The sequence below is a fragment of the Pelophylax lessonae genome (genome assembly GCF_965119305.1).
Source record: "Pelophylax lessonae genome assembly, chromosome: 5".
Classification (NCBI taxonomy): domain Eukaryota; kingdom Metazoa; phylum Chordata; class Amphibia; order Anura; family Ranidae; genus Pelophylax; species Pelophylax lessonae.
In genome coordinates, this window is record NC_138772.1 from 482,469,761 (window position 1) to 482,489,717 (window position 19,957).

Sequence of the window (19,957 nt, forward strand, 5' to 3'; positions counted from 1 at the left end):
GTACTCCGGTTTTCTCCCACAGTAGGTTATTTAGCTCCTGTCTAAATTGGCCCTAGTATATGTATGAATGTGAGTTAGGGACCTTAGATTATAAGCTCCCTGAGGGCAGAGGTTGATGTGAATGTACATGATATGTGCAAAGTGCTGCGTAAATTGACAGCGCTATATAAGAACCTGTAATACATAAAATAAAAAATTATCAAGGACTTCTAAGCTGCAAAATATTACATTTGGGGTTTGAATCTTGGGTACTGTACAATATAAATGCAGCCCTTCAAACGAGGGTTACTCCAGTGGTGGTTAGGGGTTCTTTGAGTTCTGGCTAACTGACCTTCCATCTGATGGTGCCTGCATAGTTCCACCAGGTTCAACACCACTTGGCAGAGCCAGCAGCATGACTGTAAAGGGCCATACACACTATAAGATTTTCTGAAGACTTTTTCCTTTAGATTTACCAAAACCATATAATATGAGGTCAAACCTAAACACTTTTCAATTGTATGCAATCTGGCAGGCCCTTGCACTACATAGAAAAGGTAAATCTGAAGGAAAAAGTCTTCAGAAAATCTTATAGTGTGTATGGCCCTTTAGTGTATCCTTCTGGCCAATCTGTAAGGGGGGCATTCTTCCCCCTTATCACCATCAGTGTAAGGAGCATTTTCCCAATGACCCCCAATGGACTAATCTTACCAGGCGTTCCCTGAGACCCCAGAAATATTTCAAGGGTTCCTCTGGGGTAAAGAGATTGAGAAAGACTGCTGTAAAGTGTGGATCCTGGCCCGTTCAGCTGTGCAGCCAATATGCTGAAATTCCAATATCATTTGTACATATTTGGGCAAAAACTTTTTTTTGCTCAGCCTTAGAAATTGTCCAGCCAAATAAGGACACTTGGGGATTATATAAAGCATGGTTTATAAAATTATACGTGAACAATGAAAGGCACACTAGATAAACTCTCGATGATCCAAAAACTGGAAACATGTTAATGAAATGTACGCAATCTCTTTAAACACATTTGCTCAGCGTCGCCATCCATCCCTACAGCCCTGAGGTATCATGAAACGCTTATTACATCCATTGTATTGTGTATTTTTAGCATTTGGAGCCATCTGAAAACTCCAAAATGTCCATCTCCCTGAGAAGATGTTACAGAAATAAACCCTTTTTTACAGGACAGAAAGTCATCTGCAAAACTCTTTTGAGTTTATCATTAGCAAACCAGGACCAGACCAAGCGCTTGGGATTGTACAGCATTGGAGATTTGAAACTGTAAAGACATCAAAGGGTCTGGAGAAAACTTAAGCTTCATGAAAAAAAAAAAAAAAACACATAAAGGGAGCAGAAAATGATCTGACATGCAGACATGACACAGTGTTGAAAATCGTGGGCAATAAATAAACGCTTCCTCTCAGTGACCCTGTTTCTCTCACTTTCATCTCTTTTGCTTTAGCTGCTGTGTGAGTAACTAATTAAGCAAAGACCCATATGTAATGCTGTTTGAATTTGGTTGGATTTTATCCACTGTTTCCTTTCCTGCAGAGAGACAAAAAATAAGGAATTAAAAGGGAAATCTACATTTGATATTTTCCAGACAAATTAGTGAGTTACTTAGACAACAAGTTTAATGGAAACATTAAATATTAAAGATAAGAAAAATCGGAGTCTCTGGTTGTATCATTCCATTCCAGGGTTTACTAGCTAGAGATGAATAGGCCTAGCACATGTATGCATGATGGGAGTTTGAAATTTTAATACTTTACTGCAAGCTTTTTCCAGATCAGTAACTCAATAGGTAGGTAAGGTTAAATTGACAGTAAATGCTAAAGCAGAGCATATGCTCGGGACACAAAAGGGTAGATTTACCAAAGCTGGAGCACTTACAATCTGGTGCTGCTGTGCATGGTAGCCAATCAGCTTCTAACTTGTTCAAGCTTTGACAAAACCTGAATGCTGATTGATTTCTATGCAGAGGTGCACTAAATTATGCACGCTTCAGTTTTAGTAAATCTCCCCCATACCATGTTGTCCTGGTAGGGTGGCCAGCCCAAGGAGTCAGTGCAAGCCAATACAGTGCAAGTAGCCTCCATGCATAGTTCAGCTTGTGGAACGTGAAATACTGTATGTCCTGAGACGTTTGATTCACTTCGGTGCTGGACCAGCCAGTTGTGGGTCTTTTGAGGCCTGTGTAAATAAGCAAACTATGATGGATCTGGTGACTTTTATAGCACTTATCTAACTGGGCCCTGATCCCCTCTCTTAGCACTTCTGAATGAGCCTGTAAAGACCAGGCCAACTTCAGGGAGATCTTCATTGCGTAGCCTTCCTAGGGCCTCACAGCCCCTTCTTCAAAGGCCTTACAGACAGGTCCCTCATCTCCCATACATGCATGCCCTAGATTTTGAATAAAAGGCTGTGCAGTTCTAGGCATGCCATACAGCAAGGACAGGCAGGTATGTCCTCTTACAGAAGTGCAGGGGGGAAATCGGTGCCTACTGAGGGTATGTGCCCTGTGTACATGTGTATCTCCACAATATCTGTGCATATAGAAGGACACACTGTGATGTGCTATATATAGGGTTGATTTATGAAAACTGGAGAATGCAAAATCTGGTGCAGCTGTACATGGTAGCCAATAAGCTTCCAACTTCAGTTTGTTCAATTAAGCTTAGACAAAAAAACTAGAAGTTGAATGGTTTCTATGCAGAGCTGCACTAGATTTTGCACTCTTCAGTTTTAGTAAATCCCCCCCATTGTTATCTCATGTATAAAAATGACTTGAAGAAAATGTGTAGCAGACAGGCGGTTTTGCCTATAAACAGCAAATCAATTTCCATATGTATGCTAAGAGGCAACAGTACGGAGCAGCCCATTGTACAGAACTGTCTGCCAGCTACATATAGAGTTTAAAATGAGATAATGGCAATTAATGCCAAGGTACTTATTTGTTAACCTTTAAAATTAATAACAGGTCTAACTGCTAATCTGACTCAGCAAAGCTTCTTGCATATGACGATGTGTCAGGAGCCACATATCACCACACACAGACCTACGGCATGGTTAGTGATTCAGAAGATATTTTTGCCTTTGTGTTCTGCTGATCAATAATGTTAATTTAAAAGCAGCAGAGGACATCAGTAGATATCAATATCTAAAATTATCATCAAGAAAAAGATTTTATTGTATTGCTGTTTAGTATTGAAACTAGGCACATTTTCAGAGCAAGTTTTTAACACATGGGGTGGTCCTTGGAAATCAGGGACACACTACAACCAAGGAACTCATTAAGAGAGTTAATCAGGACAATTAATGGTTTGATAGTAAAAAGGTTCTTACTTATCACAACCATGGAGGGACAGTCACCAGATCAGGACAGACCATCTCAGGTCAGTCTCCCCTTTCCCAATTGATTACAAGCAGAGAAAACAAATGACTGCATAGGTTTGAAAAACTTGACCAACTGCTATGGTTTCCCCAAAGAGAAGCTGAACGAGGAGCCATCTGCCTGCTCCTACTTGCTGTAAAACGTTGATATCTGTGCTCAGAGGAGCAAAGCAAACATGTTTGGGGGACCTCAACAGACGGGCATCCAGGTGTATAGGTTGTGTCCGGGTGATTACTCTCTTATGGTTATAATTATTTTTAAACCTCTATTTAAAATCAAGAATGGTCATGATCACTTGTTCCCTAGTCCTCTCTTCAAACAGTTCATATATCAGTTGAAATTTAAATTGCCTTTAAAAGTTTCATTGACTTGTGCGGTTATCATTAGGTTGTTAACCCTTGTTTTTTTTTAGTATACTGATAGTTAAGTTAAAGTTACAGTGTATATTAGTTATTTGCACAGTTTGTTACATCTGCTGGTCACACCCTTTTCATTTCAGCTGAAATGATTCATAGGATAAAATGAGATAATCTTTAACCTAGGGGATTCTCTCCTGGCACAGGTCTAATTGGGATTCCTGTAGTATGTTGCAATGTTCCCAGTTCCCTGTCTGCTGAGGTCTCTAATTGGGATAAACATGATGGCATGGAAATGTTCTCATGCTGGAAGATCAAACACATGTAGACATGGTGATAAACAGTACAAACTTTAAGACTCAGAAAATCCTATAAACATTTTTGTAAATTGGTGTTTGTGGAACTGCAGTTCTCAGGATGCCTTGCCTGGGACTTGAGTTCACACGGCTATAGCTTATACTTGCCTATAACACTGCTACTGAGAGATCTTCATTGTGTGGCCTACCTGGCATTTTACAGCCTGGCATCATGTACGGCCTGTCTACTGAGCTCTTTAAAATTTAATGCATCACTAATTACACATGGACATTATACACTTTAATAGAAATTCTATCACTAGCATCCTGAACATGGACACCCTTGCACAGGGCTTTTTTTCAGCTGCAATGTTTGGGAACTTAGTTCTGGCTCCTCAAGGACTGACTGCATGTAATGGCAAGGGGTACTGGGGTATGCTGCAGGGTCTATTGATGCTCACTGCTGGGGAATCTATTTTTGAAGGGGGACTATTGTTGCTGAGGAGGTCTATTTTGCTAATGGGGGTCTATTGTTGCTGGGGGTGGGTCTTATGTTGCTAGGAGAGATCTACTGTTGAGGGAGGGGTCTATTGTTGCTGACTGTCATAGAGTCTATTGATGCTGGCTATGGGGTGATCTGTTGTTGCTGCCAGGAGTCTATTGTTGATGGAGGGGAAATTTTGTTATGGATGGTCCATTGTTGTTAGGGGGATCTATTGTTTCTGGCAGCAAGGGTTCTATTTTACAGCTTTTCTTGTTATTACTAATTTCCATACAAATTACTTTGCACCACAAAAATGATACTTGGTTCTGTATTGTCTAAATGGGCAGTACTGGGGGGGGGGGGTGGGTGGGTAGGGGATGGAACCAAGGAATGGTGCTCAGAGGCAGGTAGGGGCAGAGAAAAGGTATGACTCGAAAAGAGGGAGTTCCTGCACCTACTCTGAGAAAAAAAGCCCTGCCCTTGCAGTACCCAATGACGACAATAAGGGGCAAAATTCACGAGGGGGTCCAAAAACAGCACATTTTTATGAAGACCAGGTGGCTCTCACATTTCTGGTCAATGTGGAGTTCTTCTTTATCACACAGCAACTGATTAGTATACCATGAGTGATCCCATACCAAATTATTATTTGGTTAGTTCCCCTTTTACCTTTCATCTCAGGGTCTTCCCTGCCTTGCTGTGGCTGCCTCTCTGTGATACCAGTGGCAGACTATGCAAATAAAATAAAGGAAGAGAGTTTGCACATGCAGTTGTGGACATTGAAAGGATACCTTTCTACTTTTACATGAGGCCCCATACAGACATCAAATTATCTTGGGTCAGTAGATTGCATCTATAGAGTATACTAAGCCAAACGCATGTGTTGTTGGCGAAGAGTCAAGTTCTTCCTAAATCAAAATGAATGCAGGCGCCAACATCTACTCCTGTTTGACGTTGAATGCACTCACATTTTTAATACTCTCCTTGTCTTTCCACCAACTTGGAAAACATCTGACAATAGAGAGCTGCAGACCCAAACTCACCGGCGCTAGAATTACTGCTACAACCAGCACCTGTGTGAGTGTAGCCTAAAGCCCCGTACACACGATAAGATTATCGAATGATCTGTCGTCCGTTTTTTGTGGCATGCTAGTCTGATGTGGAAAGTGAAGGTTATTTTCCCAAATTTTTATGAATTTTCCCATACGACAGAATTCTACTTCAGAAGTGATGTCATGTGTTGGATTGTTTTGTATGTGTTCTTTCGTCTCTGAGCATGCCTAGTCTTGCTCTTAAAATTTTTTCAGACGAAAATCGGATGTTGTATTACGGACGACAAAAATTTTATAGCCTGCACATCAGGATTTTGTCAGCCGAAAAGTCAGAGTTGGCTGTCGAAAGCACCATACTAACAATCCGAAAATCGGCAGATCGGTCTTCGGACGAATTTTCCCTTCAGATTTTCTTATCGTGTGTACGGGCCTTTAGGAAGAGCAATTAAAAACACATTTCAGTCATTACTTTCTACATAACCACATATTTTAGGATAATTTGTTCAAATCACTATGGGAGGAAGCCATACTGTGGCCTGACAAAGTTTTTAACTAGAGACATCACTGTAAAAATGAAGCATGTTCTCAGTGTTTAGCTTCAGCTCATATATTAATCATAAATTGGTTTAGCATTGCATAGCTTCAGTTCATGTATTAATCACAAATTGGTTTAGCTAACAAAGTGGCTGCTGTGTGCAGATTGGCATATACCATTATTGAACAGCAGCAGGGATTAATAAAATACACATGTTTAGATGTTTGTTTTGCAGCTTAGAAAGTTAAAGCTGAATTCCAGGAAGATATAAGAAATGCAGTTAAGCATTCACCATATTAAAAAAATCTAATCTAGTTTTTTTTCAAATACATTTTGTGAAGTAGAAGTACCCAGATCTGCCTTTATATCAGCTTACTGCAATCCCCTGCAGCATATGATTCAATTGGGAGTGGGAGAATGGTACGTTGCTCTTTCCTCCTGTTAGCAACCCTCTAGTTTGGAGGAAATCACTCTGCTGTCAATCCAAATCAGCAGACCAAGGAAAGAAAATTGACCAAGCTGTATTGCTTAAAAGGCTAAGTTTGCTTTTAAGAAAAAAAATAATTAATGTACATGTTTTTGCAGGAAAACACTTGCTTGTTTTTTTTTTTTTAACACAGGAGTCTGCAAAGTATTGCACTTGCAATCAGTGGATCATGGGTGCAATGTCAGGCTCATGCATACACTTCCTACAGCTCTGTACCCATACCTCCATACAAGGCTTTTAGTTATTGAGCTGCAGGAAGTGTCAAGGAACTATGAGTGCGCTGATGAGTACATTTGTTGTCCTATGAGAACTACAAGTCAGTCTGCTGTGGTGGAAGATGGGACTTGTAGTTTATTCATTCACAGATCTCTGTGAATGAATGATGCAGCTGTGTAGGTGGAGCAAAGCACAGCCACAAACATTTTAAAAGTGCCAGAAGCTTCAGGGGAGAAGAACTTCTGCCCCCTGCCTGATAGGGGAGAGGGGGCTAATGGGTGGGGCTTAGGGTGCTTAGCAGCATGTTTTTTGTTACATCCTAAATGTGGATGCAACATGTTGCTAAAGGGGGAGATAACCTCTAGCCCTAGGATTTGAATGCAGCTTCATCTGAAATTGCACGCTTTCAAAGCTACATGTCAGTGCGACTTCAGGTGCGACTTGGAAGACATCTGTGCAGCTTCATCCACAGATGTCTATACAAGTCGCACCCAAAATCGCCAAAAGTAGTGCAAGAACTACTTTTTCAAATCGATGCAGCATTGCAAAGTTGGCGTTGCGCCGATTTGAACAGTGCCTTTGCCGACAATAGGGTGCGACTTGTCATGTGATCTGACCTGTCAAATCGCATGACAAGTTGATCCAATGTGAATGAGGGCTTAACTGCATTTAAAATAAAGTCATTTAAATATCTAATCAGTCTTGCAGGAGCGTTTGGATTGGAAAACTAGATAAACACAATTACAAAATCTTTTGGCAGTTAAAATAGTTCTTGAAACATATTAAACCAGGTAAAAGGTATGCATTTCCCCAGTGAATTTCCTGGACTTTAGTTTTAATTTTCATTGCTACCTTAGCACCTTCCAAAGGAATTAGAAGGGCCACACAATCCTGCTGAGCCATAATGGTATTTTGGAATAGGACCAAACCGTTACGACAGAAAGTTTCAATAACCCTTATTAATCATTTTTACTGAAATCTAAATTGTGCATTACTGTGCCTTGCTGCCTGAGCCTGTCATTATATTTCAAAGTCCTGTTTTCAAAATACCAAACTAGACCTACAGGTGGCACTGCAGAGCTGTGGAATTCCTGCCCTTTGCCCTTTCAAAAATGGTTGAGGAATAAAAGTATGCAATTTCCTGCAGTGGAGATCCGCCATTATTTTTTCGTAGAATTTCTGATACCTTCATACAGCCTGTTTGAGTTCAATATTTTACTATAGATTAGCTTTTTTTTTTGTTTTTTCACTCAATAAAAGCATTTTTCCCTATAGGGACTATAGTATAGTATGTCAATATCTAATGTACAGTATATACCCAGAGTGTCATATATATATATATATATATATACTCACCAGGAATCTCCCCAAAGTTTATATACGGTTCTTGGAAAGAATGCTTCTTCTGGTTTCTTGCAATTAAGAAAACCCCAAGGAAAGATAAAAAGCACCTGCAGAAATAAAATGAATTATACATAAAGCTAAAACTGGGTTTCAAGCTGCTCATACAACAAATATGGTCATCCCTAAAATCCATGATAGAAATAATAATTTCCACATAAGTGAATCATCCCTAGACCACAAAGCTCAAAAAGCCTTGCAAAGAAGAGCCAATGAGATTCATGTAGCACCAGGTGGTGTAAAGCCAACCAAAGCAAATGATTTAATATGATGACAACTTTACTCCTTTCATGACCAGAGGTCATTGATGTCTACATGCCCAGACTAAATTTAGCAGTCTCAGTAAACTTGATTGTAAACTCTGACTAATTTGCCTGCTTAAACTATTTTTTTACTATTCTTTCTTTTTAATTTTTATTTGGTATACTATTTTAATAAATACAACACTCAAACGTTTTATTATAAGCTGACAAATGCAGAAAAATGAATACAAAATGAATTTTGTGTTATTTTAAAAAACATTTGTAATCAAACATTTTTTTTTTTTTTTTTACACAGCGTAAGGATTGGAACACTGTGGGGACATTTATCAAGCAAATCAGCAGCACAATTAGATGCAAATCAAACTGCCTAATGTTGAGCAAAATGTCTGCGACAGATTTATAGTCTATTTGTAACCTGTGTGCCCGTAATCCTGGGCAGCCAACTGTGACAGGTTGGCAAAGGTCTGTGACAATACAGTACTGTCTGTACCATTTTGTATGTTTTTATTCCTCCAGGGACTGATTTTTCTAAAAAATGTAATGGTTAGTGCAAGAAAATAAGTATAATGGGCAGTACTCAACTGTGCTGTTGAAAATGCACTAATACAGAAGTAGGAGATTTAAAAAAATAAACATACATTACCTACCTCCATACTGCAGCTGTCTGATATTGGCTCTAAGAAATCTGACCACTGATTGCTCAGTTCTTGGTCAGCTCTGAGTAGAGAGCAGTGACGCTCAGTCACCGCTCTCTGTTTTGCCCCTCCAGCAGCTGGCTCAGGCTCAGGCTCGTACAAGAAGGCCTGCTATCAGCTGACTCTGGATCACAGGACAAAAGTAAATGTACTCCTGTGACACGCAAGAGAAGTATGGCCAAAAAAGCTGAGCTATGGCCAGGCTATCTCTTCTCACTTCTACAGCGTGCTTTGGGTCTGGACATACCTTTCTCCAGCCTGCACCTTCACTAGTCAGCAGCATCCAATTCATCAAACCTTGTTCGCCTTAGGGGGGCCACTAAGCATTTATCATGGGTGACTTGTAGTAAATGTGTCAAACAATCTGTCACCTGTTTAGTATTGCACTGCAATGGCCCTTTTACATGGGGAAGATTCCGTTCTGATCAACAGAGTGGGCGGATGACACATACATGTCCGCTCAGCTTCTGTAGAGCAGATACAGACAGAGTCTGCGAGTAAACTAACTTTGCTGTCTGTTTAGACCCAACTACCCTCCAATCTGATCCGCCTAAATAGAAGAGCACCAATCTAATTCCACTTTCCTTTAGCGGACCAGAACAGACCCGGAGGTAGGTGGGTGTAAACAGACACAAGTCTGTTCACGCCCGCCTGTCAATAAAAATGCATGGACCTTCCAATCAGATTGCATGCATGGAGCTTCTAATCACGCCTGAAAAGTTGAGAGACAGACTTGATTGGATTGCCCATGTAAAAAGGGGCCTCACGCAGACCATATTTTCAGGCAGTATTAAAGCCCAAGCTTAGTGGTAGACCCACCAATTGCATAAATAATGCTCACCTCTTCTCTGATACTGTCCCTTGCAGACCCACTTGCTTTGAGATTTATCACCGTTTTTTTTTTTTTCAGGTTCACTGACACAAAGCATCATTGAGAGCAAAGTGTCATTAACTGGACCCCATCCTAGGATGTCACCACATTATCCTGCATTCCCAGTACAATGATACAGAAAAAGGCTCTGATGCCTCCTTGATGGAGGGACTGGTAGGCAGGAGGGCAGAGTTGGGCTTTAACCACTTTCAACCATTACTATCAAGTGGATGAAAGCAACAGTTTTGATTGTTTCAGGGCTGCAAAATGAACAGTTGGGGGTAGTATGGAAAGAGCCATTTGGCTCCCTTTTCTATTGCAAACTAGGTGGAATTAGCACAAGTTGGGTGAAAATGCCAACATAGACAACAAATGATTTGGGGCATATAGGTGGATTTCCATTCCAGCAGTCTTCACAGCTTCAGGAATTGACTAAAAATAGTGAAAATATATATATATATACTCTTGATGAGGTATTGCTGCCAGACCACTTTGACTCCAGGCAACTGAGTCCTAGGACTCTATCTTCTGGCTCCTATATAAGGAGGCATCGTTTGTTTTTTGGTGGCTTGATTCCCCTTCTCTCCCCCAACTTCTGGTTGGAAGAGTTGCACTCTTAGGAGAAGGAAGGAGCTTTCTTTTGTACTGTGCTATGTTGTCCATTGGAACAGTCGCATTGACATAGAGGAATATTAGTAGCAAATTCCCTGCTGCTGCTGGTTCCTGCATAGAATCCTTTCTCCCACTGAGCATTGCTGGTCCCACAACTTCAGACTTCTGGTGAAGGTCCACATCATGCCACTTGGTGGATCTCTCTAACTATCGGCTGGCTGACAGGGCCATACCTGCCCCAATGTACCTCTGATTGCAGCATCACTTTAACTACCAACTGATACATACACAGACTCCTCCTAGACACCATAAAGGGACCACGTACTGGCCTAATCTTTTTGGGATCCTTCCTGGAACCCTGGGGTAGATTGCGGTCCCTGCCCGTTCTCTTGCGGGCAATTTCTGTCCGGAAATACTACCCTCCACAGCAGACTCCTACCTACCCTTTATGATTTTACCTGTCTGCGACTCTCTTGCCGCCTTTCAAACTCATCTGGAAATCAAATCACTCCAGTGATATACCCCTGAAGAAAGGCATTTGTGCCTGAAATGCGTTGGGTTGGAGGATTTCCACATGCATATTACATACCAGTAATTTGCACCGTACACCATTTGTTACAATATATGTGGTTTTATGACTATATTTCAGGTTTTATACCTGTGTATATACACATTTTTGTATGTTTTTTACTCTATGTGATTATTTTTCTTTTTGGTCACAATCTTGATCTGTTTTATATGCCATTAATAAATATATATTTCTTACCTATATTGGAAGTGTGGTTGCCTATATAGTCCCATCCCCAGGGGGATTTCTTTTGTTTTTAGAGGAACATTAGTGGTAGCAAGAAGATTCTATTATGCCATTAACTACTCATATCTGTGCTTCTGATGAAGTGAACTACTGAATTCACGAAACGTGTTAAGATCAATACAGCACAGATTGATAATGATATAGTATTGGAATGTCAGAAATAGATGAAGTTATCATGTATGTACTTACACTCTATTTTTTATCGAGGATTACCATTGATACTGTTGATTCTTGTTTGATGTATTTTTACATGTATTTTCTTATGTAATAAATTCATGTACTTTTAACGTCAGTTGTGTGTCTCTGTAAAGTCCCATGGACCTTTAGTTTCTGTCTTTGTGTACATATTTGGGGACTGAGACACACCTGGACTCCACATATATCAGCTTGGTGTCTTTGTGTGTGTATGTATGTATGTATGTATGTATATATATATATATATATATATATATATATATATATATATATACATACATACATACATACATACATGCGCACACACACACACATTTTTTTCCACACAGATACAAGCAGCTAGTCATTTGAACCGTAGAAAGGTTTGTTTAAGCAGAAGTCTAGAAGAAACCGTTCAATTTTGAATGAGTCATATCCAACCATCATTGCAGGCAATCATTGGATTAGATCTAATTAAAGCATTATTCAAGAAAGGACAGGTCTGAGCAGGAACCGGGTGAGGGGTCCAGCACCAAAAAACCGTACTTCCAAATATAGAAGGGGGAGAAAGAAAAGGAAAAGAAAGGAGAGGAGGGAAAAAGAAAGGAAGAAGAAGGAGAAGGGGCAAGATGGAAGGGGAGAAGAAAAAACGGGGGGGGGGAAGGGGCCAGGAGGGGGGGGGGGGGAAGGAAAGAGAGAAGAAACAGAAGAAAAGGGACAAGGGAAAGAAAGACAGGACAAAGGCCCGCAAGAGGGGAATGGAGGTGAAAAAATCAGGGTGGGTAAGGAAAGGAAACTAGAAAAGAAGGGGAGAAGGAAAGAAGATGAAGAAAAAAGGGAGAGAGAGGAAAGAAATGAGGGCTGGTGGGATTTTTGAGGTACTGTATTTAAGGATGAATAAACATCATATATAAAAAATGTAGAAATGTATTCTTTAGATTAAAAACATGACAAAAATAAGACAGCACATGGACATGAAATGAAAGAACATATATAGAGCAGTATATCAGGAGTATACAATTAGGTTTCTAGTAGGCAATAACAATGTATAAACCGGTGATTTACACCAAAAGCACCGGGTAATAACCCGACATGTTTCGCGGTATTCAGGTATCCGCTTCTTCAGGGGTATGTTGGTTTTACAGTAGATAAATTAGCCTTAGAAATCCTATGAGAAGAGGGAGGTAATACATTAGAACAAACAACATTATTGTATAAGGAAGTTTGAGAACATTCACCGAAAGTGTCTCAGATCTCCATCACCTTAAGACATGCAAGAGTGGTCACCCAGTGAACGCCTCCCCCACGGATGTGGAGGGGGTGGAAAAGAGGGCAAAAGACCATATATGAATATCACACATTGGTGAATACCTGAATATAGCGTACTGGCTGCTCAAAAGTTGCCTAGAGGCTGTTGGTTGGTCTATAAAGCATTTTTTCTCTAAGAGACATAAAGGGGTGGCATTAGATTGTTATATAAAGCAAGGAGATCATCTGCAAAATGATAGTAGGTGCCGCACTCAAATGAATCTTACCAATACTGGACAACAAACACTAATAGTGTACGTGCGCTGGGGTAGGTTACAGGCATAGCATCCTCTCCAGCTCAGAGAGGTGTCTAAACACCCTAAAATTCAAGGCGCACCAGCGCTGGTACATCTGTCAGCTAGATAGCAGGAAAGGTAGCGTACTGAAGGGTGATTCCCCCCATTCGTCCTTCCCCGGTGGCTCACTGAGGAGCGTCTAGATGGGATGGAAAGAGCTGAGTATAAGCAAGGGGATGATCTTACGTAGTGCAGCATTTAAAAGATCTCTTCCCCAAATGGGGCTCTGTAGTGCTTACCGTGTGTAGTATTGGACGGCGTCAACCCCGGCAACTGCGGAGGTAGCACCGTCTCGCCGCTCTTAAAACACCCACTCAACCCGGCGTGCATACGCACTTCCGGGCGGAAGTGACGTAGGCTCGCAGGGTCAGGTCCCTAACGGAGCATCCCAGGGAACTGGGCATGCGCCGTGTTGCACAAAAGGTCAGCCACGAACGCGGCTGTTATGCAACCACATGATCAGGCACGGATGGGGATACCCAGCGTGTCAGTCAGTCCAGGGACCACACATCCGTGGGGAATGCCGGGCAATGACACCCCCTGCCGTCAGGATGGAGAATTATGAGACCGGTGAATGTACAACAGACCTCCCTAGGTGCAAATACAAAAAACTTATATACAGGTCCTTCTCAAAAAATTAGCATATTGTGATAAAGTTCATTATTTTCTGTAATGTACTGATAAACATTAGACTTTCATATATTTTAGATTCATTACACGCAACTGAAGTAGTGCAAGCCTTTTATTGTTTTAATATTTGATGATTTTGGCATACAGCTCATGAAAAACCAAAATTCCTATCTAAAAAAATTAGCATATCATGAAAAGGTTCTCTAAACGAGCTATTAACCTATTCATCTGAATCAACTAATTAACTCTAAACACCTGCAAAAGATTCCTGAGGCTTTTAAAAACTCCCAGCCTGGTTCATTACTCAAAACCGCAATCATGGGTAAGACTGCCGACCTGACTGCTGTCCAGAAGGTCATCATTGACACCCTCAAGCAAGAGGGTAAGACACAGAAAGAAATTTCTGAATGAATAGGCTGTTCCCAGAGTGCTGTATCAAGGCACCTCAGTGGGAAGTCTGTGGGAAGGAAAAAGTGTGGCAGAAAACGCTGCACAACGAGAAGAGGTGACCGGACCCTGAGGAAGATTGTGGAGAAGGACCGATTCCAGACCTTGGGGGACCTGCAGAAGCAGTGGACTGAGTCTGGAGTAGAAACATCTAGAGCCACCGTGTACAGGCGTGTGCAGGAAATGGGCTACAGGTGCCGCATTCCCCAGGTCAAGCCACTTTTGAACCAGAAACAGCGGCAGAAGCGCCTGACCTGGACTACAGAGAAGCAGCACTGGACTGTTGCTCAGTGGTCCAAAGTACTTTTTTCAGATGAAAGCAAATTTTGCATGTCATTCGGAAATCAAGGTGCCAGAGTCTGGAGGAAGACTGGGGAGAGGGAAATGCCAAAATGCCAGAAATCCAGTGTCAAGTACCCACAGTCAGTGATGGTCTGGGGTGCCATGTCAGCTGCTGGTGTTGGTCCACTGTGTTTTATCAAGGGCAGGGTCATTGCAGCTAGCTATCAGGAGATTTTGGAGCACTTCATGCTTCCATCTGCTGAAAAGCTTTATGGAGATGAAGATTTCATTTTTCAGCACGACCTGGCACCTGCTCACAGTGCCAAAACCACTGGTAAATGGTTTACTGACCATGGTATTACTGTGCTCAATTGGCCTGCCAACTCTCCTGACCTGAACCCCATAGAGAATCTGTGGGATGTTGTGAAGAGAAAGTTGAGAGACGCAAGACCCAACACTCTGGATGAGCTCAAGGCCCCTATGGAAGCATCCTGGGCCTCCATAACACCTCAGCAGTGCCACAGGCTGATTGCCTCCATGCCACGCCGCATTGAAGTAGTCATTTCTGCAAAAGGATTCCCGACCAAGTATTGAGTGCATAACTGAACATAATTATTTGAAGGTTGACTTTTTTTGTATTAAAAACACTTTTCTTTTATTGGTCGGATGAAATATGTAAATTTTTTGAGATAGGAATTTTGGGTTTTCATGAGCTGTATGCCAAAATCATCAATATTAAAACAATAAAAGGCTTGCACTACTTCAGTTGTGTGTAATGAATCTAAAATATATGAAAGTCTAATGTTTATCAGTACATTACAGAAAATAATGAACTTTATCACAATATGCTAATTTTTTGAGAAGGACCTGTATATCATATGGGTACTGCAACCCATAAACAATAAGCATGTAAATAAGCAATTACATCCTTTATTGAAACACCCATAACAATACTTAATTTAAGTTGTGATCATGGTATGTTGTATAGCCCCGTGGATAACCTACATCACTTGGAGCATAAACAACAACCAAAATTAGACAGCACAGAAAAATCTGTGTAGTATATTACAGAAATAAATAATATCACAAAATCTGCTTGCTGGTATAGGATAATAACCTGTTGGTGGCAATCCTGGGGGGAAGAACAAAGAAAAATTTTATTAACAAAATAAAGATAAATCAAACACTGATGACATATTCACCCTCCAAGAACAATGGGGGTGTGGGAAACTCACAAGAACTCCGAAAAGATCCAGACATCTGTGCGCTGAGTCAGCATGACAGCCGGCCTATTGGACCCACCCAGGGACTCCCAGGGGGTAGGTGACAAGGTGGAAACAGAACCCATTGCATTGTTAACCTAGAAATGGTTTGTAGGAGACCATTTCATTTATGCCTGGGGGTTTGGTAGCGTCTAATGCTTCGATCCAATAGGATTCTTTTTGTAAGATGCGCTTGTCCCAATTTCCACCCCGGGGGTCTTGAGGAATGACCTCCAGGACGAAAAATGTGACAACCGAGTTGTCAAATTTGTGGTATAAATTTATATGTCGGGTAACACTGGTCTGGTATGTGCCTCCTTCTGAATGGTATACATGGTCGCCAATCCTCTGGCCTAATTTGCGTATAGTTTTGCCGACGTAGTAGCAACCACATTGGCAGGTCATTAAATAGACCAGTCCCTGTGTATTGCAGTCAGCATACTGTTTGGACTTCCACCACTGGCCATTGGGTAGGCGTACCCATTGGGTAATGCCATTACCCGTATTGATCCAAGGGCATTTGTTGCAGGACCCACAGGGGTATGTGCCTTTTTTGGTTTTAAGATGAGGAGCTTGAGTATTGTAGTGACTTTTTACGAGACTATCCCTGAGTGAAGTTGCTCTCCTAAAAACCAGATCTGGTTTAGATCTTAAATATTTATTCAGCGTATAGTCTTGTGTGAGAATTGGCCAGTGTTTACACAAGACATCTCGAAGTATGCCTTCGTGTGCCGAAAATCTCGTGATGAATCTCACATTGTGTTGATCATCTTTGAGAGTGGTTTTGTATAAAAGTTCAGATCTGGAACAGGACTTGGCTCGATTAAAGGCTCTTCTCAAAAGACTTTTGGAATAGCCTCTAGCAAGCAACCTGTGTTTCAATTTATTGGCTTGAATATGAAAATTGTTGTCAGTGGCACAATTCCTTGAGAAGTCTAAGGTATTGAGCAATAGGGATGCTCTTGATGAGGGGGGTGGGATGGGCACTTGCTGCACATAGTATGGTGTTTCCAGCGCTAGGTTTGGGGGAGGCGTTCACTGGGTGACCACTCTTGCATGTCTTAAGGTGATGGAGATCTGAGACACTTTCGGTGAATGTTCTCAAACTTCCTTATACAATAATGTTGTTTGTTCTAATGTATTACCTCCCTCTTCTCATAGGATTTCTAAGGCTAATTTATCTACTGTAAAACCAACATACCCCTGAAGAAGCGGATACCTGAATACCGCGAAACATGTCGGGTTATTACCCGGTGCTTTTGGTGTAAATCACCGGTTTATACATTGTTATTGCCTACTAGAAACCTAATTGTATACTCCTGATATACTGCTCTATATATGTTCTTTCATTTCATGTCCATGTGCGGTCTTATTTTTGTCATGTTTTTAATCTAAAGAATACATTTCTACATTTTTTATATATGATGTTTATTCATCCTTAAATACAGTACCTCAAAAATCCCACCAGCCCTCATTTCTTTCCTCTCTCTCCCTTTTTTCTTCATCTTCTTTCCTTCTCCCCTTCTTTTCTAGTTTCCTTTCCTTACCCACCCTGATTTTTTCACCTCCATTCCCCTCTTGCGGGCCTTTGTCCTGTCTTTCTTTCCCTTGTCCCTTTTCTTCTGTTTCTTCTCTCTTTCCTTCCCCCCCCCCTCCTGGCCCCTTCCCCCCCCCCTTTTTTCTTCTCCCCTTCCATCTTGCCCCTTCTCCTTCTTCTTCCTTTCTTTTTCCCTCCTCTCCTTTCTTTTCCTTTTCTTTCTCCCCCTTCTATATTTGGAAGTACGGTTTTTTGGTGCTGGACCCCTCACCCGGTTCCTGCTCAGACCTGTCCTTTCTTGAATAGTTCGATAGGGATGTTGGTACACTGATCAATTTTTTCAACAAACACCCCCTTATGCATCTAATTAAAGCATTAGAACTGGGAGAGACGATTTGACTAGAGTCATTAATATAGCAATTCTCCCGAATGACAATAGTGACAGCATACATATATTATACATATCTTGGAGGAAGATACTGCATCTCCAACAGAGCAGCCTGGGAGAAGTTTTATCATCTTCTGCTGTACAGCGAGGCAGTTCAAGAGGAGCGGAACATGTTTATTCAGTCATTCCCTTTACTCCTTCTCAGAAGTAGCACCGTGTGAATAAAAAAACAATTCCCTGGCCAAAAGCTTGCTGCAAGTATGATGATAGGTATTTGTAAATCTGTCAAAGTCATGAATCTGACTCCAGGCACAAGAGTTACAAACACACACAGAACCATTGCAATTCCTATGATAAAATATTGGATATGGTAGACATGCTTGATTAATCCCAGTTCACTATTCTAAGGAATAGGTGGGCATGGTTGGATAGGTCTACATGCTTGATAAATCAAGTCCACTATTATAAAAGGATATTTCTAAATTTCTTAAAAGCAGATGCTTTTAAGTTCTGGAAAACAATCTTTCACTGGAAATCTTTTTTACAATGCTGTTTTTTTGAAATGTAATCATCCTCATAATAATCCTGCACCCCCTGCCCCAGCCTCATCTAAAAAGTATGCATGCCCAAGACACAGAGTTGGCCCGATGCAGTAACCTGCACAGAGCCAGGCAGTATTTACAGTCTAATGGGAGAGGGAAGTCTCTGCTTTAGTGTTGCTGAACTATAGAAAGGCAAATCATTACTCTGATCAAAACGCTCTTGTCCCCAGCAGGCATGTTTATATCACAGACCAGTAATAAAAGCCACTATGCTGGATTATCCTGTAGAGAGGATCAGAGTGAAAAATAAAGAGGAGACTTTTTTTTTGTAGAAGCGTGAGATCAGTTTTGGCATCGCCATTTTACTGTGCTTTTCCTCATAACTTCTCCAAGGGAGTATGCAAGATTGCAGAAATAATGATCATTATTATTGACCGGATAACAGGGGGGATGTTGGGATCCCCAAAATACATTGGCTACTGTACCCAATTAACATTTTCAATAAACTTTATTTTGGACACGTGGTGCTTTAATTTCCAGACCACAATTTTTCCAACACAAATCACTTAGATATATTGGTTATTGGTAATTGTTTAAAAGCATAAATAAATGTGCCTTACCTAGCAGCCCTATGCCATGTGTCTGTAGATCGAGAACAAAATACACTGCTCAAAAAATTTAAAGAAACACTTTGAAAACACATCAGATCTTAACTGGTAAAAATATAATGCTGGATATCTATACTGATATGGACTGGGTAATGTGTTAGGAACGAAAGGATGCCACATCGTTTGATGAAATGAAAATTATCAACCTACAGAGGGATGAATTCAAAGACACCCCGAAAATCAAAGTGAAAAAATGATGCAGCAGGCTAGTCCAATTTGCTGAAATTTTGTTGCAGCAACTCAAAATGGTACTCAGTAGTTTGTATGGTCCACATGTGCTTGTATGCATGCCAGACAACGTCAGGGCATGCTCCTAACGAGACGATGGATGGGGTCCTGGGGTATTTCCTCCCAGATCTGGACCAGGGCATCACTGAGCTCCTGAAAAGACTGAGGTGCAACCTGGCAGCGTCAGATGGACAATATGCTAGGAGTTTAATTGACTTGATGCTATACTCTGATTAAAAAGGGTTTCTTTAATTTTTCTGAGCAGTTGCTAGGGAAAACACAGCTTTGCTTTTTATCCTAGCTTGTGAAATATACAAAGCAATAAGGCTCGGTTCACACTATGTCGCTCCGACTTAGGGGGCGACCTGTGAAGTCACGTGCAGCGTGACTTTGGCGCGACTTGCACGGACTTCATAAAATTGATGTCTATGCAAGTTGCCTCCAGGTCTCCCCGAAGTAGTACAGGACCCTTTTTCTAAGTCGGAGCGACTTGTGTCGCTCCTATTAGAACGGCTCCTGTACTACACAATGGGAGCGTGACGGGCCGCGACTTGTCAGGCTGACAAGTCGCGGTCCAAGTCGGATCAATGTGAATGCGGTCTAATTCTTAGAGTTTTGTTTATTCAGGCCAAGGTATATCTAGTAGTAGATAGTCACATTCAACTGGACTTGTTCTGTAATGTTTAAGTCGTTTCGTAGATTATCCATCCAAGCCACTCCTTCAGTTCTAA

At 41.2% G+C, this 19,957-nt stretch overlaps 1 protein-coding gene across 2 annotated transcripts in view; it reads right to left on the reverse strand.

The window, feature by feature from the left end:
- Nucleotides 1–669: 669 nt before the first annotated feature.
- The window catches only part of NIPAL2 (NIPA like domain containing 2), a 191,647-nt gene continuing 172,359 nt past the window's right edge, over nt 670–19,957 (reverse strand). The window contains exons 10-12 of one of the 2 annotated variants that reach the window (XM_082259222.1): nt 8,165–8,259; nt 5,188–5,248; nt 670–1,533 (exon numbers count right to left, since the gene is read on the reverse strand). In XM_082259222.1, coding sequence (XP_082115348.1) covers nt 5,196–5,248; nt 8,165–8,259 — 148 coding nt within the window. In that variant the 3' untranslated portion in view covers nt 670–1,533; nt 5,188–5,195. The remainder of the gene's footprint in view (nt 1,534–5,187; nt 5,249–8,164; nt 8,260–19,957) is intronic. The other variant, XM_082259221.1, reaches the window with a different exon arrangement.